The sequence below is a fragment of the Pipra filicauda genome, unplaced genomic scaffold (genome assembly GCF_003945595.2).
Source record: "Pipra filicauda isolate LSUMZ 115617 unplaced genomic scaffold, ASM394559v2 scaffold109_size3271384_pilon, whole genome shotgun sequence".
Taxonomy (NCBI): Eukaryota; Metazoa; Chordata; class Aves; order Passeriformes; family Pipridae; genus Pipra; species Pipra filicauda.
Window position 1 is genome coordinate 1708415 of NW_024103540.1, and position 25844 is coordinate 1734258.

The window sequence follows — 25844 nt, forward strand, 5'->3', positions numbered from 1 at the left end:
AAGCAAAGGAAAATTTATTCATGCACACTTATTTCCAATTTGAGGTGCCTGCCAACCACGATGAACCAAACCCACCCCTCAGGCAAGCAGAAAACCAGGCTATTGTTAGTGTGTTCCTTCACTGGAGCACTGCACCAAGGGCCAAGGGTGGTGGAGACAGTACTCAGGACTTTATCTAAACCAGCCCCAACATAAAGCTTGAGGTAATAGCTAAAAATGCTACAATAACATCAACTTCTACAAATTGTGCTACTTGTTAGGTGCAAGGGAATACTGGAAAGAATCAAGTTTTCAATTAAAAAGCTGTCCAGTAACCTGCTTGTTTGGCTCTTGTTAAGGGACTTGATAATAAGGTGTAAAAACTACAGAAAAAGGATAGATTTTTATCAGGTTTTTGTTGTGAAGATTTTGAGGATTTTTGTTTTGATGGTAGTTTAAAAAAGGTCTTATGAGAAGTGTTCCTTCTTTCTTCTACCTCTTAAAGAGCAAAGGTTGAATTGAACAGGACTAACAGTCTGTGAAGCCCAGCATGAAAACTGAAGCCCCCAGGTCCTTTGAAAACTTACAGAAATGCCAGGAAGGTGGCCCTCCAGCACCTACATCAGGAGCTCACAGCCCTGTGCCATTTGCCTGTCTCCTCTCAGCTCCTTTCTGCTGGAGAAGTGAAGGCAGATAACTTATAGGAAATAAAATAAAAGGCCCTCATCAGGGATAAGGATTTTCAGATTACATCTTCCAGAAGCTCCCCTAGATCTCACTGGGAGCTCACCTAATGCAGCTGTTATTCAGATGTTTCGGAAGGCCAGGACTCCACCTGACCAGTCTGTGTGCCTGTGCCTCATCCCCTCGCCCTCTGTGAGAGAAACGAAAGAGTGCTGTGAAAGCCTTGACATTTAGGAACCACAGCACTCCAGAAACCTCAATGCTCCTGGCAGCTCCTCACTTCTTCTTTGCATTTATCCACTTTAGGGATATTTTAAGGACAGATTTCAGGCAAATGCCTTTGGCACTTCCATGAGAAGAGCAGTCCCCTCCCAGTCCTGCAGAAATGGGTGCAATGAGAGACTTGTCTCAAAGGCAGTGTGGAGCTCAGCTCACCTCCGGAGATACCCCACTGTCACTCCCCCCATCTCTCTCCTCTGAGAAGCATGCTCTTCAAGCATTTAATTCATGTTCTATTGTGGGAAGTTAGAGCCCAGAAAAGGCAGTGTGGGTGTTTCCACCATCCAAAGGCCTTCTTCTTCTCTTTCCTGATCTCATCAGCCTTTAAACAGTTCCCGAATCAGGATATGAGTCTTATTTGACCATTCTTGTATTTGTTGACTGTTGGAACACATCATTCAAGGAAATGAATGATTATATAAATCATCACATATATTTATATGGGAAAAATTTAAGAAATTATTGTATTGGTGTTGGTTTTGAATAAAACATAAAATAAGTATTTTTTGTTAGTTTACCTACACGAAACAGTGCTGGCATTTTAATGGAACATTGCAACACTGTGTCATACAATATGTCTGTTGGCTTTTCTACTCTCTGCCAGAGATGGATTTTTTTTTCCACAGAATAGTGCACAATCTTAAACTTCCAAGTGGAAATAAAGCATATGAAATTACTGCCAATACATATCTAAAGAGCATATTTTCTCCACAATAAGTAAAGTAATATTTTATGACGACCAGAGTACTGTAATTTGTAAATGTAAGTTAAATATAAAAATATGAAAATTGAGGCTTGGAATGTCACAACACTGGTGAAGTTACCAAAATTTATTTGCACAGACATTCTGCAGAAGTGCTAACTGGTGCAATCCAGAATGCTGCAGGCACTGTCAATGTTTCCATCCATTTCAGTAGGAGCTACATTGCACCAATAATGCAGAAATACCTTAAAGAGCAGTTACGAAAATGGCAGAAGCAGCCAAGCATTTGTAAACCTGCATATTATATATACTAATTTGCAATGAAAAATATTTTACTAGGACAACTCTGGAGACGTGTTACCTGCATTCCCACTATTAATAGGCATCTAAAGAAGAAAGAGTCAAACACCTAAATAGCAGAACTGAAAGTTGCCAAATCAAGTGTTCGAAAATTATGGTTACAAATACATTTTTAACTAGCTCACTTTGTAAAATTGCATATATATACTTCTGAAGAAAAACTGATGTCCACAAAAAAAGCCTAACTCCAAATTACTGGAAGTTAATGCTTTTGAGTCCTCAGTCTGAGTCACCTAAGACCTGCCCTTACAGAGAACTGGTTTTTTTATGATAGTTCATGTGACACAAACCAGCACTCTTCCAGCTGCACGGCATTACAGTCAAGACAATAGCTGGCTGGATCAAGCTGTGAACTTGGAAAAAAACCCAACAACCAAACCACCACCAAAATCTGGTTCAGGAGGTTAACATTCACTGCTCCTGGACAGCATTCAGTTGCTCAATTGTCCCAGAAAGCAGTGCCTTTCACTGACCCTTGGCTCAGCACACAACCTGGATTTGTTCCCTGTGGAACAACATATACATGAGTCATGAGCTTTGCAGAGAGACCTGTATGTGATGATGTGTTTCCACTCCAGCAGGTGCTTGGAAATAGGATAAGGCAAGAAGTAGGGTGCTGAGGTTGGGAGTAGCTCAGCTCTGCCTCCAGACCTGGGCATAACTCCTGCTATAGGAACACATAGGCAAACTATTAACTTACCTGGTTTTAGACCTAAAATTCTGAAGGAAGCATGTCTCTTAGAGAAAATGTAACTATAGAGCAGCATCTAAATCTTTTTGTAAGCAGTTTGACTGGCTTGTTACCAGAAAATGGGCACAAGATACTTCATTCAGAAGGGCAGAAAGCCACACATAGAATAAGGAAGGGCTTGGTTTCATCTGTAGTCTCTGTATCTAAAAATGGACTCCTGTCAGCACCAATCATGGGAATAATATGAAGGCGACACAGTCAAGTTAACAAACACCATTTAAAACTCATGCAAACAGTAATAAGAAATTGTTTAAGTATTGTATTAAAAAATGGAGCCTCTTTTATTCTTTAACACTTGAAACGCTGCAAGTTGAATGACTTGTCTGTGCTTCCATATGATTATCTCACTGTCTCTCTGTTCATATTAAGTGTGCAGCTTGTGTTTCTTCCCATTAAAAGAAAAAATGTTTTTGGGCTGCATGCAAAGGCAGATTTTCTCAGTGTCTTTTCTGCACAAGTTTATAAGAGTAGATATCTTGCAATTCTATCCAGTACCTCCCAAGTCTTCCTTGGGCTTGATGAACTATTTGTCTGCATAGGGAGTGACAAAGTGACAAAGATCTCATGCAAATGAGCTGCACAATTCCTTTGCAGTGAATGTGAAGCTGAGAAGGAGCAAAATCACTAAAGATGTTCCAGAGAGCCAGGAAATCCTTATGTGAATGAACAACTGGAGATACTTTTGATACCAAGAGAGTGAGTGATCTCCATCTCCCATTTGGAGTTTAATGTCATTTCTCCACTTAATTGCATTACTGCACCTGTGTTTTAAGATGAAATCTTCCTAGTGTTTGGTCACATGAGGTTGATAATGCTGAGGCAAATGGAGAAAAGGAGTAAATGGAGCCTATGAGATCCCTGAACTCTTGGAAAGCAGTGCCTAGTGCTATATGGAACGTTACCCTTTCCACTAAACCTACCTGAGTGTTTCGCACCTTATCGCTAAGCATTTATTCTGAGTTAGAATAAATAAGAAGGAGAAAAAAAAATTAAAAATTACATGTTTTTTCTCATTCCCTTGAGAAGTGTCTGAGAACTTCTCTTCTTTCATAAAGTAATTTGTACCTCATTTGCTGTTTGAAGGACAAACTGTCTATCAGGTATAAATCTTTCTGAACAGAAGCGTTGCAGATACACAACGGATTACAAAGGATACTGGATGGAGATGGGTTATTACATGTCATGCAGAAAAAGGATTCCGTGTTTCTTATTACATTTCCTATAAATGTTTCATTAGAGCTTAAATCAGCTAGCTTGTCTGGCATGAAAGAGCAGACTATCACTGGGCATGCAAAACAATTAGTTTTAAAATCAGAGACAGAGAGAGCTTAAACAATGATGATGACAAAACAGAGATGTTACTACTATTGGCTTTGGACTATTAAGTGAATGTGTATTCTCCTTTTCCACCAACTTAAAAGGTCATCACAAGCTCTTGTCTATAAGCGCCAAAACCAATTCCTATATTTTCATGATTACCAGCAATACCATGACTTCATAAAGGCAAGAATGGTGTATACATTAATGATAGTCTTAAGCTGATTTATCATCCTGCCCTGGTGCTATATACTTTCATGAGTTGCAAGGCATAATTAAAAATCCATTCAAGGTAAAGTTCAAAAAGCATCCTGTGGTCTGATATCAACTCCATGGCTGTTCACATGTATTGCCAGAGAAACATCTATCCCCAGGACTGGAGTGCAGGAGTTTCATTTACTGAGAGATACTGGGTAGCCCAGTAGGCAGTAGTGAGATGGAGCTCTGTGAGGTCCCAAGTCCCAGGCTGGCAGCTACTCAGCCTGCAGCAGTTACTCTGTAAAGCATGTCTTTAATGAACACAGGTTTCCAGACCTTGAAGACAGGAGAAAGGATGTGAGACCAAGCTGGATTCACCAAACACAACATGCCTGTTGACATTCAGTAGGATAATAGTAACTACAGAAACCTGATAGATTCATGAGCCATCAACATGAGCTTTGGCAAAAAACTGAACATACCAAATAACAGGAAAAGCCCTTCTCAGAATTGTTTCCTGAAAGGGAAGGGCATATGCTATCCTTCAAAGGAGTGAATGAGTAATGTCAATTTAGTGAAGGAACTATTTTCTTTTCACATTTAAAAATAACTCTATGGTTGAGGGTGATTATCTGTTTCCTCCTGTTCCCTAGTAAATAATTTTTCACTTCCCACACATATTCGGTAGCTTTCCTGCCTCCTCATTTTCACAAATGCAATAAAATCCTTGATTGTGCAGAGACACATGGCTTTTGCTTCTCTACCATGACACATAGCTGACAGCTCCAGAACTGATCTTATTTTGAATAAACTCAACATAATGCAGGAAGAGAAGAGATACTGAGACTGGCTGAGATTTCACCCAGCTCAAGTTCATATGCATATTTTGTAATCAGCTAAAGCAATGACAAGCACTGATATGCATGCTGTTTACTGGTCTGATACCACATTTTGAGCCTGAACTTTTGTTCAATTTTTTTTCCACAAAGTCAACAAGTGGAAGAAATTTAAAGTCTCTATCACCTCTGTGAGAGGCAAAACCTGGTTATCCAAACCAGGTAAAGGCCACTAACACATGCATGACAGCAACAAGCCCAAGGCTTCAGCTGGGCTTGACAGCACTGTAGCAGTTTGATGACTGAAGAGCTTAATTACAGCTTTGCAGTTTGTCAGACTCACCCAAATACAGTCAGCCATAAAAATATACCGCAGTTCTCAAGTCATTCGAGATGATTAACTGTGGGATAATCCCAGATTTCACAGTTTGCATTTTAAAGACCTCTCTGATGACTCAGATTATTTGGAGGAGACATGGAAGGAAGACAGGAGAGAATAAAGATATCCTTTTAGGAAGTGCAAGTAGATAATAAAATTTGGAAGCAAAACTTCCTCTAAACTCGTGTATACTGGGCTAATACTATGGGCTGGAGAGCTGGCTGGACCTTCATGGAGAGTTACACCTTGCCTTATCTATACAGATAACTGACCCTTCCTCACCAATACAGGTGACACAGGGACATCCAAGTGATCAAAAGAGTCTGGTCAAGGGGAAGACATTAAAGAGACTTGGAAAGGCTTTGCTACTACAGGTAACTGACTGCTCATCATTTAATGAACTTGCTGGTATATAGATGTTAATGACAGCATTTGTACTTCTTGTCTTCAGCAAATGTGATGAACGCCACCAGCATGTGAAAGAAACATGAGCTCCAAATACTCTGTCAAAGATTTGCAGAGGAACTTTTGGAATATTTTTTTCTTCAACTCTGAAGTTCTAATATTAGTGCTGTGTTTGTATAGTCAAAAGCTTAGCACTTCTGCTCCACAGATATTTCCTATGACAACAGCCAAGACAGGGAACTGAACCTGCTGAAACAATTTACTTTCTAGTCAGAGTTGTACCAGAGGCTTTCTGTGCCCAGCAAACTTGGACAAAACACTGAATAACATATGTTATTTAACCTTCCTTTCCCTAAGTTTACCTCTATAGGACTATTCCCCCTACATAAGGGCATGTGCTAAGTTCATGTTTGTTTAATGCCTATACCTTTGAGTTGCTAAACATTGTTTCTATTATTGAGTAATAAACAAGTTATATGTGCCAACACTCCAAGTCCTATTTGGGCACTATTTTATATTGTAGTGTGAGAAAACTGTTTATTTTCTTTTCTTTTAAATGCCAGTACTTTTCCAAATTTCAAAAAGCATTCCAAGTAAAGTGCTTCTGATCTTAGGGCAAAACAATTAAAACACAGAAAAAAGACTGTGCTTACAGAAAGCTTTCTGCATTGCAAGTGACCGTGCAATATTTTAACACACCCAGTCAGCAAAATTTTCCACTGTATTGGCAATACAATAAACCAGGACACTGCACCTGCTTGGGAGACCTCCCTAATGTCTCATATCCTCCAAAATCCTGTTGAAAAAAAAAAAAATTAAAGCTTTCCTATAAAAGCTAATGTCAGCATAGAGCTCCACCTTCCCTCACAGCCCTACAAAAACTACAACAACCAAACTCAGCAGTAACGTGTTATTTCAGCACAAAAAAGACATGAATGAAGCAGACAGACATATTTCCTTGGATGCAGATCTGTAAAAAACACCTCTCAATGAGCAATTTGAGCACAACTTCCATCAAGCAACCTGATGAAAATCTCCACAGATGCCTTCGCACAGCCTGGTAGTACCAGAAACCTTTTCTTTGGCCATTTTGCTTTGACACAAGGGCCAGTCTCCACCAGAAATCAAACAATGTGCCATATTTTTCATTCAGCAAACAGGACTGAATCCCATTTCAGAGCATTATAAAACTGCTATGCTTTGATTTCATATATCCCTGGTTGTGGTTTTGCATATTAAGAATAACTTGTGAAGTATAGTTGTAGTCTTCCCTACTGTTTTGTTTTGCAGTGAGCAGACACAGATTAGATTTCTGGTCTCATAATCTTTAGCCTGAGTGAGTGGTAAAACGACAACAAGATCAGAGCCTGAATGGACAAGGACATGTGCACAATCTGGCTGAGTAATTACACAGTGAAATTATATATATGACAAGTAGTTTCACTCAATTCTCAAATTAAAGTAGAGTGACTCCAATACAAGGCAAATCAGACGATAATATGCATACACTGGGCAAGATATAGTGTAAAGAAAGCCTTCTGTCCTCATTTTCCTACCTTTAAAACAAGCAGGCAGCATATGTGACATTCATTTCTAAGGAAGGTCCATTAACTTACACTATTAAACGCTTATTTTGTTTAAAAAAAAAGCACAAGTGGTGCGAACTGCTGAAACACTGGAGTTGAAATCCACACTGACAGAAGTTAGCTGTTGTAGTAATAAAATATCCATGTCTCACATTGCCCTCTTCAACTGAAATTAACTCAGATTTTCCCTTGACAAACAGAGATGGATGTGCATATCTAAGTATTCTTAGTCGGAGCATTTGTAATAAACAGTTAATCTGAATTAAAGTAGACTGTCTTTTTTTTTTTTTAAATTACTTCAACATAGCTATGGAATTGGACACATATAAATCCCAATACAAATAAACAGTATCCAGTACTAAGCTCTTAAAACCCAGATTTATGACAGAAATGTGGAGACAGACTCTTCAACAGGAGCAAGGCTTAGCAGCATTAAAATAGATCAGGACAAAGCACTGTTCAATGTGATTTTCTTCCTTCTCGATGGCACATCCAGCTGGCCTGTAACATTGGTTACTAGAAGGCTCTTTTCTTTGAAACTGCAGTTGCTGTTACTGTTGTCATTAAATCCTTAAAGAAAAAATACAAGCTCCCACTGCTGCTCCCTCCCCATGAACCAAGTGAATAGAGACGAGCCAACACCTTATTAAGTGCAAGCAAAGCTTTTAAGATGGCCTGCAGAAATAAATAGGATGTTTACAATACACAGAAAGGCACTGTTAAGAAAAAAGAAGAAATTCTGGTATGCAAAGCTTACCTTAGGAGAGGAGGAAAGCTCCCTTGATGCAGGAATAGCTGACACGTTGTCACCCATGCCCATCTCTGTCTTTGGCAAGAGGTTTGGGGGTTCAGGAGCCTTTCTTTTCATCTTCTTTTCTGGTTCTTGCATCAGAGCAACTTTAATTAAAGCAGGGCTTGGTTTTGGTTCATAAAATGGATTTGATCTAATTAAAAGAAGGGAAACACATTTCTTTGCTATCTCCTTGGAAATTAAATCGAAAATAAGACCTGTTTAGAAAAGCCAATGACCAAAATGTTTTTATTATACCACGTAAGAATATGTTTTACCTTTAGATGCTTTTAGATACTGTTTCATACAACTGAAAAGTGAGTTACAACAGTTAAAACTTCATTGTCATAATTTCCATAAATTTTATAAAGTCCTGTAAATTGCAGAAGTTTTACCACTTGCATAAAGCTAACTCTTCAATTATACTTCACCATCTATCAAAGAATGACCTGATTCTACAAGATCAATACCAACACATTTGAGTGAAGTTGCTGGCTGTTCAACACTCACAATGAACAGAATTAAGAATGCTTCATTATAACAGAGTTAAGAATAAGGTCACTGGTACAGTCGTGCTTCCACTTCCTCACTCTTGGCTGTCCAAGCCTGAAAATGTTGGCCTCCATTAGATATACAATCCACATTGAGAGTATTTCAAACTCTGTAGCATAAAGACACCACAGCATTTCAAGAACACTCTTTGGATAAGTCAACAGTGTAAGAAGAGCCACAGTTGACTTGTATATCTCTCTCAGCAGATACCAGTAGCCATCATTTGTCTATTTTGAAAGTGCTTTTTATAACTAAACCTCACTTAAGAAACAAGTAGTTACAGTCCAAAGAATTATTCTTAACTCTAGCATTCATGTTCCAACTCTGCATTTGTTCCACAACATTGCCATATTTTATATTAGTTTGATACATCAAATATCAATCAATAATACAATAATGGCTTTTTCTACACACTTAGAGGAGCCAGCAATTTTGTATCCTGGTAAGGATATTTATGGGAACCTTCTTTGCACTGAATTATTCCACTAATAATATTTGCTTTTCACATTTTGCAATCCAAAACTGGATGGTGAGTTATGAAATGGATAAACTAATTAATTCCTTTCTAGCCCATATTTCCCCTGCAAGATATATTTATCATATATCTCACACTATGTTTACGTAACTAAGTCAGAGTGATTCCCAACAATCTATCTACATACAGTTACTGTATACACTGTAACTAACCACGGAAAATAACCTCAGTCCCTTGAAGTCCCTTAGAATTCCACTCTGGATGGGAACAATAATGCATGCAGCATCAGACAAGAGCCTACCTAGCTAGATCCATTTACAAATTCCCTCTCGGGATAAGAGTTATGAACTAGTACACGCTGTTTTTAAAGAACTAAAACAGCAGAATTTGGGGACAAGTGAAAAACCAACTATTCATCCAGTTGCCCTTCACACAACATGAAATTTCTCTCATTTGTTTGTAATTTTAGTATGAAAATGTCTTTCAGTCTCATAGACTGATTTTAGAATTTATTTTAATGCAGTTTACTCATTTCACTGAGAAAAGGGAAGCAATTAGTAATCCACACCACAGAAAATAAGTCTGCTTCTAAAAGGCAAAGTTTTCCAAAGCAGATAAATGAATATCAGGCATAAAACCTCCAGACCTTTCTAAGAATCTGCTCCTTATAGAAAAAGCTATCCAGATCCTGAAGCAAAAGGAAAGACTAACACTAAAATAACTCATCTGTTGACTGAAGGCAACTTTCAGGTGTTCCCACTTTGCTGCCCATCAAGCAGCAAAGCCACCAGTGCAATCAAAACTAAAGGCAACACCAAAATAACAAGGTAATGGGAACAGATGGGTGTTTGGAGACAGCAGGAAAAGGAAGGTATTCAGGCTGGAGTGGAGAATGCATCCAGCTGTCAGTAGCTCTAATTTAGCTGACAGCCCAGCTCAGCTGCCTTTAGACACCAGAGAGTTCAAAGGGAGGTGAAAATGAAGATAAAAGAGATAAAGGCTGAAGAACAATGCATTCTATGGGACAGCACAAGGTTTGATTTAGTTCAACAAGTCTGCCTTCGGAACAGCCAACAGGCACAGCATGTTTGGCAGGAATTCACCTCTGTGTACTCTGAATTAGAAAGGTGTATTTTTAAGGTGTTAAAATTATTTTGGTGTGAAAAAAACCCCAACACCTTATTGATGAGAGCAAACAGGTTTGGAAGAACTATTTTTTTAATTTTTGTGCTCCAGAACTGGTTGCACTGCATGCATCAACCTGAAGAACTGTACCCTCTGTCTGAACCAGAAGGAAGTGGTAAAAGGAGACAAGTCACTGCCCCTTTTTTTTCTAGAGAAGAACTTGCCTGAAAGCCAGATAAACCCTCACATTTTAATCACAGAAACAGAAACATACATGCACAGAACAGACACACACATGTGCTACTTTCTACCTTCCCCCTGCACTGCTTTTAATTCTTCTTACAAATATTGAGACAGATTTGTGATAAATTCATTTTAATACAGAAAAAAAACACCAAAATGTTTCTTTCCTGAAGAGGCTGTGAAGTTTGAAACCATGGAAGTCTGATATATGTCGCAGAGTTTGGTCCAACGGCTTCCACACGGCTATACAAGAAATTAAGGCCATGAAAAGCCTGGCTGAAAAAAGCCTTAGCTGGAAAATATGAAAGCACTTTTCTCTGAGATCAGCCCCATACTTTTTGCTTTGGTGAAGTTATTTAATTGACCCACGTAGTATGATTTGTCTGAAGAGATACTAGACTGTCCACCACAAAATCAAAAAATCCCAGACGTGACAAACGACCTGGCATTAAAATATCACTGACAACGTGGCTTGTGGCTTATTGTGCAACAGGCAGCTTCAGTAGATGGCAACTTGATAGTCTTGCCAATTAGACAGCATAATTCTAAGCCATACAATGATTAACGAGATAAGAAGCCACAGAGCCAAATGATATTGGAAAGCAAGTTTTATTCTGACCAATTTAAAAGTTATTTGGATCAGCGTTACCAGTTAACTGGAAAAAAAAAATCAACATTTTATTGAGAAGGAAACCCAAAGCTGTCAGCATGGCAGGGTTAAAAGATCAGGCAACACTGCCAATCAGAAGTACTAAGGTTGAAGGCATTATACATTAAGTAGTTGTGAGCTGTGCTATTTTCAAATAATTGAATTTAATTTCACAAGGTGTGCTGTCCTTCATTAACAGGTTGCCACCCACCATTTTGATTTTAATGTATAAAATTCAAAAAGGCAAAAGCAGGATTTTCCACTACCATTCAAATGTCCAAACTAATGAAAGGCAAATGTGTTCCTTATCTCTACCTAGGTAGAGATCTCAGTCTAGTCAGAGGAAGTGTTTTGAGAGCATAGTTTTACAGCAGAATAAATAAATGTACTGGTTCATCTAAGTCCTTCAATACCATGCAATGTCTCATGATGCTTATGCTTGTGACTATGCTTTGCATGTGTTATGAAATATTACTTATCTTCACAACCATTAGTGAAATATGTTTCAATGAAGCAAATTACCCAAGGTAAATCCTTCACAGAGGCACAGTGAGGCTAAGTACCTTTTACAAGATTACAATGAGAGTCTGTTACAAAACTAGCATCAGAGTTCAGCTCTTGGGGCACTTTGTGTAAGCTCCAAGTCCAGAATCAGAACTAGGGATCTGCCAGAGCAGAGTGGGACAAGGGTCCAGATGTTAACTGATGTGTCCATGTTCCCAGGATATATCACTGCATTTCACACAAAATATAAGAGGAAAATGCCAAGCAGTACATTAAATGAACTCCAATTAAACATTTAAGACACAGGGATAAAAATACATTGTAGTTCCTGAGTGACAGCAAATGTCTTTCAGGAGCCTTCCATTTCTCATGAATTCCACCTATCAGGTTCAAAACGACACCTGGGGAAAGCACTTGACCAGTGAAACAAAATGAAACGAAATTTTAAAAAGTCAAAAGACAAGACATTAGGAGAGAGGTTGAAAATAATATGCAAAGTTGTCTAATGTCATGATATGACTCAGTTGTTCAGCCTTGTCTTGATTACACTGCTCAGGCCAAGTCAACACATCTTAAAATAGACATACAGCAGGAGAAATAACAGGGTCCAGAGACGTGCAGTGGAAATGATTAGAGAGATGAAGAGACTTCTGTATGAAGAGAGATTGAAAAAGTTAACTCAGACAAGAGATAAGTAATGGTGAACAAGCTAGAGATAGACGAGACAACAACTGTTTACAGCAGGTAAATCCAACACTACTAATTGTTGTTTTGATAAGCCAGCAGAAGAGACAGGATGGGATTGGAAAGGTAATTTATTTACAATCAACAAAGGAAACACATTTCATTTAAGATCTTGGTTTTTTTGTGGAACTCTCTGCCACAAATTGACACTGAAGGCTAGACTTTAATAGCTTTGGAAGAAGATTACCCGCTTAGGTAAATAATAAAAGCATCAATATTCACAGTAGATAAAAATCAATACACGTCTGGACATAAGCCTTCATGATTTAGGGCACGCAAAAACTACCAAGTGGCAATGCCAAGAAATTTTTTCCTTTGGTGCTCACCATACCATATCTTAGCAGAAACTTTCTGCTTAAAGATTTGAAAATTAATGACATGAAGTAAGGTGAAATAGTGTTTGTAGGTGTGAGTTAATGCCACATGTCCTGTGTTCCTAGACTGGAGTTTTATCATTATATTCATTCCTCCAGAGCATTCAGTATAAAAATTCAAAGCTTTCCCTTACCACGCTCCTACCCAATACATTCAACATATGGTTTCCAGGTCTTTTTCTATGACATGTTGCTTCTACAGCTTGGGAGAAAAATGTGGAGAGGAAGGTTACTTTGGTGGTCAGGACATAAAAAACTTATGTGAAAGATGTAAAAAACTGTTTTTACAATGTTTACTGACTGCTTATTCTTCCATCTTCCCAGGGGACATTGCTTTATAATGAAAACACAACCCAGCTTTATGTTCCAGTAGATTCCACCTATGGGGAGTTTATTTTAATCTTTAGTTAAAAAAAATATAAAACAGAGAAAAAATATAAAACAGAGAAAATTCTTCACTTGCTCATCAACGAAGCTTTTTCTGCTTGTCTCAATCTTTGCTGTCCTCTATACCTACATCTTAGTGGGTGTAAAGTATACTTTTTTTTTCTCCCTGCAGATTCTGGTGACCACAGAATGACCAACAAGGTCTGGTGTGACCATCAGGGTGATCACACTGCACTCTGAAGACACAAAAAGCAGCCAGTGCTTTTTGTTCTGGCACTGCCCTGATAAATGGAGCTCGCAGAGGCATCATCCCCAACATCCTTTATTATTTGTTTGTTTTATTCTTCACAGACTAAACAACAACATCAAATCCACGGCCACAGAGCTTTAAAAGGAAAAAAACCCTGCTGAATCCTTTATGTGTTTCTATTAAGAGTGCACAGGGAATTCTTCAATTCCCTAGAACACAGTTATAAACAGAGAAACAGAAAGATGATGATACAATGAATACCTGTGCTAATATTAAAAGTAATGCAAATGTCATGCCATGATAAATCTCAATAAATAATGTAAAATTAAATGTTAATTAGAATTGTTGTCTGTAAAATCGCTTGCATGTAATCACCATAAACTGTCTCATGAGTGGTGTGGTTGGTGACTAATGACCACAAACAAGGAGCAAGGATACACCTTCCAACCTCCCGAGCTGTGCAGCAATTGCAGAAAACTTTCACTCCCTGTTAGTTTCTATACTGTAATACAAGGCAGTCAGTGTGTGTTTATAAAAGTTTTCTGGGTGGTCATGATAAAAAGAACAACCTAAGTAAGTACATATGGTGCTAACTTTCTCATATAAAGATTAAATTTATGGGACTCTCAAAAATGTGCTAGGCAGATTGCAAAATGCTCTTCCTTTTTACATACTGCACCAAGATGAAACAAACTCTCCATTATGGTTAATAAAAATTATTATTTTATGTAGGAAAAATAATGGTGAAAAGAAGAGGAAGGATCAAGCTCTTCTGCTCCTTAACTTTTGGCTCATTTGCAATTGTCAGGGCATGAAGTGCCAGAAAGGTACACAGACTTGTTCCCTCTCAAGTAGTTTGCTATCAATAAGGCACAGAAGAGTTTCTTAACTGATCATGTTCAGCTGAATAACATGACTTGGGGGTATGGTATTTTCCCTGCTGAGCTGCCTAAGGATCAATCTGTCCTAAGGAAGTGATTAAGGATCACCATGGTTCAACCCAATACACCTCAAGATTAAGCCAGGGATCCCACTAATGCCTCCAAAGCTGCTGAAAGATGAAGAATCATACTTACTCATCTAGCTCTTCCTCTTCAGCTTTAGAGGTATCTGCATAGAGGTATTTGCTCATATCCACTGGCCTGACGTTTTTCCTTTTTGCAGGTTGTGGAGGAGAATCTCTTGCACTTCCAAGTGCTTCAGACACGTGATCTGGCTCATCAAATGGGTTTAAGTAGTCTGGGGTATCTTCATCCTTGAAGGGATTGTAACTGTCCGCATAGAAACTTTCTTCTGGTTTTGAAGACGAAGCAATTTCAGGGTGCAGCTCTACCAAATAACAAAAAAACATTCGACAGATTTAACAAAGAAAAAAACTGAAACCATTTTATCAGGCATATGAGAAGGTCTGCTTTTTAACTCTCAATACATAAAGTATTATGCCTTAGGTGAATTTTCATGCTCGTTTATTCAAAAATAGGCCTTTCAAAAGGTTGCTTCATTTAGAGTATATTCAATAGGTTTCATTTTCTCACTTACTAAAGTTCTTTCAACCTAAATAGTTATTAGTTTCCTTATTTGTCATACACATGGTACTGCAACATTTTAAAACATTTTCATAGACTATTAGTGAATTTGCATCCTAACAAAATGTCCTTAATTATTTACTTTAATAACGAAAAAAGATAGTCTGTATTTTATAACATTACTGGATTTAAAAATGGTGATAGTTAGTAGGTGGTCTTTTCATTTCTTAAAATGACTGAACTAAAAATCAGTTATTAGGTATGACCAGTAATTACATTTCAAAACACGTGTGCTCCTGGTAACAATACACAGTCTCACGGTAAAACTGAATTTAAATTAACCCTAAAGAGACAGACAATCAAACTGCTTCTCTTTTATTTGGGCTGTACAACAAAAAGTTACTGGCAACCTAGAGCTGCATGCAGTTCTCTGTGTAAGGTCCTTTCTGTAGTGTCTGTTACTCTAAAGTGAATGGCATTTGGATATTGAATAATACAAATCCCCATATAGTAATACAACATTTCTTACAAAGACACTTAGTCGTGTTAATCTTACTGTTTCTCTTCCTGCAGCATCAAATAATGAGAAGCCCAGTTCAATACTGGATGTGATGCACTTTCAAAATCTATGCAAATAGGAACTTCAATGTAATGTCACTAAAACCTCACTTTCAATAAGCATTTTCACATTATTCTTAATGAAAAGTGCTTCTTTTTCAGATGTATGGTTACTAAATTGGACCAAACATACCTTTAAGCCTTAACAGAGGAACGCTAAAAGTTACTTGTAACAAGAGTCTGAACAATAAAAAGATGGAGTTCCAAGTGGTTTTCTTCACTAAAGAAATATTTGGTAACACAAAATCACTAGTCACACAACTAACAAATGGAGGAGGCAGCAAAAGAAACAGCAGTGTTTTTATGTGGGTTTAGATGGATGATGTACTGAAGATGCTAATCCTGGTGAATTGCTAGAAAATATGAGTGTTCTCTACCCTGACAGTAAACATCCAGTTCACCCTGCCTCCTGCCATTAGCAAAGCCCAAGGTGTGACCAACTATAACCTACAGGGTGAACAAGAGCCATTCCTAGTTGGACAGGAATATGATCCCTAGTTGCAGGTAGAAACTTCACCTATCTATGCACTGGAGCAGTCATTACTCACTAGATCAGGGCAAAGGCTCAGAGCAGGAAAGGCTTTAGCTCTTCTCAGGACAACAGAAACCTACCAGGGACTGGAAAGATTTCATTTTAAAAAGAATCTCACAGTTCTAATGGTCTTCTTCTTGATTTTTGCATTTGAACCTCAAAGACTACGTTATCGGATTTTCTTCTACACTCTTTCTAAGGGTCCATTTCTGAAATGATGGATCATTTCTCTATGGTCAGAAAAGTAGAAATCAAATGGGCTTGTCTGGAATAACAGAAAAAATTAATCAAAATCTTATCTATGCCCAGTGTGGACCCTCAGGAGATAAATCACTCATCCAAGATTGAGGTAGAGTTCAGCAGGGTGAAACAAAATAAAATTATTCTTTGCCAGACAATACTGCAGGTTTGTATTGGGTTTGCATGGCCAGGTTTTGGTAGCGGGGGGGGGGGGCTACAGGAGGGGCTACTCTGAGAAGTTGCTGGAAGCTTCCCCCATGTCCAACAGAGCCAATGTCAGCCGGCTCCAGGACGGACCCACCGCTGGCCAAGGCTGAGCCCATCAGGATTGACAGTAATACCTCTGGGATAACATATTTAAGAAGGAAAAAAAAGTTATGAGGGACATGTAATTGCAGCCAGAGAAGAGTCGAGTGAGAATATGTGAGAGGAACAACTAAGTAATCAAAATGCTTGTAACTAACAGTAAAAAACCAAATAATCAGGGTGCAATAACAGTGTTAGTTAAACCTAAAATATAGGTTCTGTTACTGTTTAAACTGGTTAAGCCTCACCTGAGTGTCGAAAAGCAACATTTCATCTCTGAGGAGATGATCATATAGACAAATTGCTGCAGGAAAAATCAGGGGGTGTATTTGCAGTATGTCAGTGCAGGTGTTCACTCCTACCCCAGAGTAAACACAACATGCTTATCCCTTAAGAAAAGGGAATAAACTACTGGATACTTATCCTGGGAGAAAGAGTAGTTACTGCACAGCAGGTGATGTGTACTAAGCTCACACCCCAGTTTATGTGTGGTGATTTGCTCATAAGCCCACATCCTTGTAAGAAAGCTCTTTCAGAGAAAGCCACAGTGAAATAATGTTGAAGGTCTATAACTTAATTTATAGGGGAAAATAAACCATTTTAGGCAGAATTTATTAAAAACACAAATATGATCAAATCAAGCAAGAATTCTTTGACAGTACTACAGATTAAATGTATCAGAGCAAAGCCCAAAATTTAAAATGTATTTTTTCATTTATTTTAAGCTAAAACTGAAGATTCTAAATAGACTTACTTTCATCATGCTAGTGTCCAATGCAGTTGGTCATGGTAAGCTTAAGTTTTGCACTTGCTTGCCCTGAGATGTCCTCAGTGTGGGTATCTGCAGTTGAGCTGACCCCTTTACAGCCAAAGCTTATAGGTCTATGTCCAAACTGTTTTTAAAATCAGGTGAGTCAAATCCCCCCCTTACCATATAGACACACTTGCCTTGATGTTAGTCAGAATACTACACAAATGTTACCCACATATTTTGTAATCTGACGAACTAGACTAAGAAGAAGTGTTTTGGAGATCTCCTCTCAAAAGATAGTTTCATACAAAAAGCAAAAATAACCTAATGAAATGCAGAAATAAGATGACAGATGTCTTGTTCAAATAGTGTAGCTTATTGACAAAGTTTTAGCCAAACTTTTTATTACTTTAAACTTCACTCAAATATCAAAATATTTAATCAAGAGAGTGGACAACTACAAATAGCTGCTTCTGCAAGTCCACATGATGGATCATTGCACCTGCACCTGAATCTGTTCATAAATACACATTATCATATCTGAGTGAAACTTGCTGATAACTCACAATCAGCATTCAAATAAATATTACAAGAAGGAAAGTCAGTAATATACCCTGAAGTTAAAAACATTCAGGGAAACAATCTCTTAAATCCACAGTGTAAGCTTTTATTTTTAATTTGCTTTTAAGCGTCTCCTGGAAATAACGAGTTAAATCCTTGTTTAAATCTGATGAATTTTAAGGGGCAATGCAAATGGTTTTTGCAATTCTTTCTATTTCAACACTATGGATCAAGTGCTGTAACTCTCAGTAGGACAAAATTCTTTCTTTTTTTCATTGGCTCAACAGCAACTACAGGTTTGGCCTTACACACACAGCGTTGCATATCAGTGCTCAGACACCTCTGGTTTGTTATTAATTAAAATTTTCCACAAAATCCTACACCCAAACTAAAATTGAAAAAGCTTCTGAAAATGTCACTCTCAAGACACTTTTACAGGAAGAATTTTGTAGAGGCTCAGCTAGAACCCACTTGGCTACTCATTCTCTCTATTCTTGTCATCCAGGATACTACTTTTCCCCTCCTTCTTCCTTCAGTGTCCCCACTGGAGAACCCAAACAGGCTCTCTCCCGTGGGGTCTCTGAAACTCTTTAGGACTAGCTTTTGTGTCAAATGCTGGTCATCACTTCAGGAGCCTCTCTATAACAAATTCAGTTGCTAGGACTGTGACTCAACAGCACTGCTCTTAAAACCACATCCACTGTCACCTTTTCTGTAACAAAGACTTATTTTCTCAAGGACCTAATGATGCTGGGAAGTGTATTTTGGGGGACTAAACATACAACAGCTTAGAAGGGGTTTATTTCCCTCTTCAAGCTGCTTTCGCATTTGGAAGTCAACACAGATTCCCCTGCTTCCCCCTCATCATTAATCACAGCTGAAAATACAGGACTCCAGTCTTTATTGGAACTATTTTTTTTTAATTGCAGTTCTTTACATTGATATAAATTAAAAAAAAATAAAAAATAAAATAAAATAAGAAAAGGAAAGGGGAAAAAAGAAAAAGATGCTTGCAGTTTGGCACTTCAAGAGTCAAACACAAAATAATTTTGCATGATTAAGTAATAAAGCCACAGGGGTAGGAGTGACAAGAAGAGAGGTAAAATTATTACTAAAGCAGAAGCACCAGCTGCTCTTGTGCCAGATTCTGGAAACATTACTTGCCCTAACTCCACTGAGAAAGACTGCTTATGATAGTAATCACTCTGGCACTACCTATCTGCACAATCAGCCAGAGCATCTCCAAAAATCACCCTGCCCTTCAACCCACTTGCCTTTTGTAACGCAAACATATTGTGACACGTCCCTTAAAACCAAACAAAACCTCCACCAAAACATCACCCATACCACTTTCCCCTTGGCAGAGGATGAAAGAACAAGCCACATGTGAAAGATACTCAGTTACGCCACTCGCTGCCCGACCGGCAGGAGCACAGGCACGGTGGGGATGTGAGCAGCCTGACAAACAGCACAGGGTAAAAATGTACTGCCCAGGACTTCCAGAAAGCGGCATGACTGGCATGCCCACAAACCACTGATGATTTTCTGTGTCTTTTATTACACACTCACATTACTTTTCAGTAAGAAACAGGAGAAGGGACAGAGTCTATTCTGTCTCTATTAGTTCTCCTCTCTATTAGTTCCTGTGCCGCTCTCTCTGTAGAACTATCCTAGAAAGATTCTGAGTTTGGTGCTGCATTGTGACAGTTTACATGCCGCAGGGAGCTCAGAAGTCCACTCACAAGGTAAAGAAATACACTAGTGAAGTAAATGCTGTTCTAAAATGGCAAGGGGTGCCAGCAAAAAGTTAGCCTCGTGTCTCGAGTGTGTTGAAGGAAACTTGTATTGATCATATACAACTTCAAAATTTGTATTCCCCACCTACTTAAAAAAAATATCCGGAGTGCTGAAAGTGTGTTGTTGTTTTCTACTTGCATTTTTTGTAGATGTTGACTTCCCCAAGTAAATATTCTGCACAGAAATTAACTGATTTTAGAGTTCTGTTCTACTATGACTAAAAATCCAAAAGGTAGTCTTCATATGCTCATCTACTGCTTGTCTAGTATAAAGCTGTAGATATACTGTTCAAAGAGATTATTTTTGATTTTCCCAGATTTCTAATGTCTAGCTGACCTACTAGATACAGAGGGAATAAACCTCAATTTGACATGTCAACCAAGAAACACACCTGAAGATTTTTTTGAGGTGAGTTTTTCATATGCACATTCACTCCATTGTGTGTATAAGACCATTTACATTAAGGACTTTTTAAATCCCAGCAGCATCTAGAGCCAGCTTGCTGATGACCCTCTGCCATGCACCACACCCACAGTGTGCACACGGATGCTGGGAGCGCTCATGCCTTTAGTTTCTCTCCACCTCGCATTCCCAGGGTTAGATGATTACGGGATTAGGAAGATAGAGGGAAAGTAGCTGGTTTGTGAGCAGGCACAAGAAATATCTGTCTAGGAAACAAGTATCTACTGGCAAGTAATCCTCCTTTCCCTTTGAGTGACTGTCAATACATACATATTCATACCCCTGAGTGACTCCAAGCACACACGGTACAGGCTTGATAGGAATATCCTTGGAATATCTTTGCCAAATGGCACATCATGCCTCCTCGCATCTGATGGCAAAGTACTCAGGAAAGGAGGCTCCAGCTGGCTGCTCTGCACATCTTGGGGAAATTAAGTAACAAATTCTACAGAAGACTCTGAACTTTCGCAAAGTCTAAATTCCAGATTAAGCCTTGTCCAGATAAAAAGATAAAGAGACTAACATGTAGTGAATAGAAAAATACTTCATCCCTGCACGCATAAAAGGTTAATCTCTTGATTTAAGCAGATCACAAGACAAGTGAAACAAGTAATGTGACTCTTTAAGCCTGTAGGAGAAAGTCTGTCTTAAACTCCTGAACCTCTGTCATGCTCTCTGAGCTTCTGGGGTGGCCACTAAAAAGGTTACATTCCCTTAAGGATACAAAAGCAAACAAGTAGGCATAGTCTCAAAGAGTTTCCTAGAAAGAGATGTCAGTAATGAAAGTTCCACTGAGGTCTCAAAATAGAAGGAATGTCCTAAACCATGAGTGAATGATGGGAAACAAACAGGGCAGCCTTCTGCAGTTGGGCAACAGGATGAGAACAGTGATGATATTGTATAGTTCAAAATGTAGTCCAAACCAAAGGTAAATCTCCCCAAAATGGTAAGGTCCTGGTGCTCCCCATGTAGACACTGGTCCAATTAGCCATAGACATACACAGCAGATTCCTGCTGTTACTGAAGATTCATCTTCTCTATTTTTTCTCAGCACCCTTTTTTCCCTTCCTCAACTTTTTGTGAAGGACTGGAGAAAAGGCATATGTCAAGAAGGCCAAGAAAGGGGAGATGAACACAACCAGTGCTCATTACAGGTCTGGAGCAGAAGACCCAGTGCTTCTCAGAGGTGTCTGAGGTGAACAGAAGAATCCCTGAGGAGCCACTAATCATACAGTAAAAGCTTTAAAAATGCCACACCAGATGTCCCACTCTTTGCCTGATAGCCTGGAAGCCCTCAGACCTTCCAATCTGCTTTAGTGTTCCAGGAAGACGCACTATTGTCACATGAGCCTGACAGAAGGTGCAGCCCTCCCAAATAAAAAAACATCTTATGACACATTGGGAAGAATCTAGTGACACCCTGTTTGTCACAATCACTGTCATGTTATTGTACGTTGACTGCTGCATGACAGCGACAGTGTGTGGGAGGAATATTTGGTACACACACACCCAACTCAGCACTGCTGCCCACAGCTGTGAAGATGAGACCCAACAGTCTGATCAGAGGTAGACCCAGAAAAATGGAAAAGTGTCGACGACTATGACTGAGGATGACAGTATAGGCTAGATGTCACCAAAAGAACCGGAATCAACTGAAAAAATACATGCCCCTCAATCACTGAGAGGGTATTAGGAACATAAGCTGGCTGCAGTTTTGGACGCAGGCTGCTCATACTGAATTTACCGTGAGGTATCAAGCTACTCCAGTGCTAAGAAACAACACCAGTTTATAATTCTCTGTCCCTAAAATGAGAAGGAATTGAGTCTTTAGTCCCCTGTATTTTGTGACCACAACACCCACTGCCTTCTGCCAGAATGGGTTCTCTCTGGAAAGGAAAGAAAAGCTGGGTTTGGGAGACAGCAGTTTAGGTAGTACTGCTTTCTCCATGGAGAAGAGAGCTCTTCTTTCTAGAGCAGAGAAAGGAGAAAGGAATATAGGTTGAGTCTCTTAGAGCAAGTTGTGTGTGGACTACTAGATGTGTGAAAATAGGTGATTTATATTCCTAGTTATTCTGCCTCCTTCCATGATCCTAAGAGAATTCACTGTCAAGGAAAAGACAGGAAACAAAGCCAAAGATTAGGACACCAGAACCTAATCCATAGATATTGGTACCTACAAAGATGAAACAACTCACTTCTGCAGCTCCAGAAACATCTGACAACTTTATAGGAGGGAGAAGGTGCCCAGGATAGTGACTTTAAAGCTTCAATGGCTCAATACAGAAGACAGGGCAATATCCCTCTTTCACAAATACAAGCTGTGAGACTACACCACAGTCAAAGTATGACAGGACTTGATCACCACCCACATGGGCCTCTGTGGAGTCTGAAGGCAGAAAAACTCTGTTGTGAGTAAACACTATGCTTGTCCAAAGAAAGTGAGAAACCACAGGTGGAAACTGCAGCTCAGAAGTGCATCCTCATTAGACCTGGCATTAGAAATCCCATGGCTGCACCTTGGACTGCTCCCACTCACTTCTTCATTGCCATGACAGAGTGGCTTGGTATTTTCTGGAGGAAGAAAAGTCTTGGAGCTTTGAACAGGAAAGGCTGAGTATAGCTTCAAACTTGGGAATTAACTATGAATTGGCTTTTCGAGCAGCTGCAAGCCAGAACTCACATGTCCAGCAGATGGGAGCCTGCATATCTGAGCATGGAGCTGAGGACAGCAGAGATGCTTGCTATCCTGGTGCTCCTTTCTGGCCTTACGGCCGAAATCTTATCAGATTAGAAATTTACAGGGGTTGTATATCTCACTCAAATGGAACAAGAATGGGCATGTCAGTCTGGAAAGGGGATTAACACCTAGCATGTGGCGCAAGGCACGATGCCAGGAGGCTTAACTGAGGAAGCCATAAAAACATAAAAAAAAAAAAAGGAAGAAGAAAAGAGAGAAAATTAAATTGTAATAATGAAGATTAGTGCTAACCAAGAATATCTGTGATGCAGTGAAGATTGCAGTGAAGGAAATTATGATATTAGCCATCACCCACGTGGAATAGAGTCGCTTGACAGTGTGTGTTTTGACAGTGTGTGTTGCTCATTCATATCACATGAGTAGACTACAAGTAACACACCTGACAGGTCCAAAAGTCTCTGGTTCAGCTGGTAGTCCCCAGTGGCAAATATACAGGATGTGCCTCAATACAAAGCATGAGACTCAAAGGATAAATCAATTTTCCAGAGGCAACTGGATCACTGCTATTGCTACCTCAGTGCTGCATGCAACAATTCTATTTAATCAAAATAAAATTTTTCATTTGTAGTCCTACAGAAATAGAAATCATGTTTCACTAAGCATTTGCAAATAGCGATGAATTAAGTAAAATAAATTCATTACCTTCTACATCGGGGTCTCCAAATGGATTTAATTCTGCTGCATCAGGATCACCAAAAGGGTTTGTGCTGGAGTTGGCCAGGTCTTGCTCCCCTTCATCCAGAAAACTAAGCTTATTGATAAGCTCTACAAACAAGTTAGAACATTGTTTTAATATAGATACAAACTGTTCATCTAATGTATTTGAAGCTCAAAAAGCTCCTTGTCAACAGTTCCTTGAAACACTGCACCAGGGTATGGCATGAACTGCACGACTAAATTAACACACTCCAGTAGGTACACCAACAAAGGGAAAAAAAAAAGTGAAATGAATGAAATTTCTATTTGCTGATCAGAATATTATGTAACAGAAATAACTACTAAGAAAGTATTTTATTTTCTTCATTAAATAAATGTTGCAGAACATCTAACAAGCTAAATACAGTTATTTTGGTTCTACAAATACATGTTAACTATCGGCAGGAAATTTTAAATTTTTGGATGTAACGTGAACATAAAAGCAGAGAGGGGACATTTTGTCACGTTGGAGAGGTCAGGTATTACTGACTATAAAACTAATGTTTTAGGCTTAGGGTCTGGTGGGGGTTTTTTACTTTTTTTTTTTTTAATTTTTTTTTCTTTCTTGTTCATTATCAGATGACAACGGAGCTGTAGCGGAGACAGGCTCTTTCTCTATCATGTTGTTACCTGTTGGATGCACTACAAATTACTGAGAGTCATGCTGGGTGGAAGCACAGAGATAAAACTGACAGCTGAATACAGGCAGGAGTCAAAAGGTAATGGGTCACAGTAAATACAATCAGAAACAGAAAGAAAGGATGAAAGCTCATAGACCTTCAGAGGAACTGGCTGATTTAGCTGAAGGCATATTTGCTCGCTTTATGCAGTCATCTTGATCTTCATCTAAGCTGCTCAGAGCATTCAACTGGTTTACAATTTCTGTAAATAGAAGCCAGTCAAGACAAACGTAAGGCAAGGGCATTTAATGAAACAGAAGTGGAACGAACACTGTTACTAGAGAGAGAGAGAGAGCGAAGGAAAGAGGGCAAAAGAGAAGACACTTAGAGTTAATTAAAAGAAGAGATTTAGAACGAGTCCTTACAATTATATAACTACAGCAAAGTGCCTGAGTAGGTGCTTCAGTGATAATTTAACGTGAAACAGACATAAACAAAACCTAGATTTTTGGTGTCAGCAACAGTAATTAGTTTTATGAGGACGAGTATGCACATCAGTTCAAAACTTAGATCCATGTACTAGATACAATTTAAAGACTTTTCCTGCTTGTGAAGAAAACCCGTATATTAAAACATTGTCAATCAACACAAAACAGGCCCAGAAAATTTACATTCCTCCCGAACTCTTAAGGCTACAGAAAACTAATATATACAACATACATTTTAAATATTTTATTTATTTATACACATACACTGATCATTTAACATTTACAATTAGTCACCATTAAATTCTGATCTATGACAAGCTGAATTTATCTAAGTAGTTCTAAAATATATGATCAGTATTGTGCCATGAGAATGTAAACTGAACGTATGGATGTTGGTTGAATTTTCACTGCCATGCTATGTAAGTAACACCTTACTGTTTGGCAAAATCCTATTTCACCTTCTATCCACAGTAGAGAGGTCTAAATTGCCATGAACTAGTAATTTTTAAAACATATTAAAGTTTAATTATAACCAAGCTGTTGATGCCTCCACAATTCTGGAAGGAAAGAAAAAAAAAAACCAACTAGGTCTTAGTGGCTTATGGCCCAAGGGGAAAAATTCCTCTCTGCTAGCCCCTAATGCAGTCCCATCCTCAGCATCTGACAAATGCAGCTTCTGTAGTAATGGGGACTGAGCCTGAGGCATGTCTGAGAGACATCAAGCACAGGTTTCTGTGGAGAGGGGACACCAGTACTCATCCTTCCAGCTGACAAACAGGCTGGAGAAACCTGTGCAGAAGAGATGATCCTGCTCGTTGAATATCACTGCCCCACTAAGAGTCTTTTCCATCTCCTGTTTTTTCCCAATGAAATAAAGGGATGATGTCTTTGGGTGTCACCAGTGAAGTCGAAGCTATGT

The 25844-nt window shown here is 38.8% G+C and overlaps 1 protein-coding gene across 11 annotated transcripts in view; it reads right to left on the reverse strand.

The window, feature by feature from the left end:
* Positions 1-25844, reverse strand: part of EHBP1 (EH domain binding protein 1) — a 212247-nt gene that overhangs the window by 99666 nt on the left and 86737 nt on the right. For 9 of the 11 annotated variants that reach the window (XM_027713141.2, XM_027713212.2, XM_027713873.2 and 6 more), the window contains exons 8-11: positions 24595-24699; positions 23764-23886; positions 14647-14899; positions 8235-8421 (exon numbers count right to left, since the gene is read on the reverse strand). In XM_027713141.2, coding sequence (XP_027568942.1) covers positions 8235-8421; positions 14647-14899; positions 23764-23886; positions 24595-24699 — 668 coding nt within the window. The remainder of the gene's footprint in view (positions 1-8234; positions 8422-14646; positions 14900-23763; positions 23887-24594; positions 24700-25844) is intronic. The other 2 variants (XM_027713798.2, XM_027713718.2) reach the window with 1 other exon arrangement.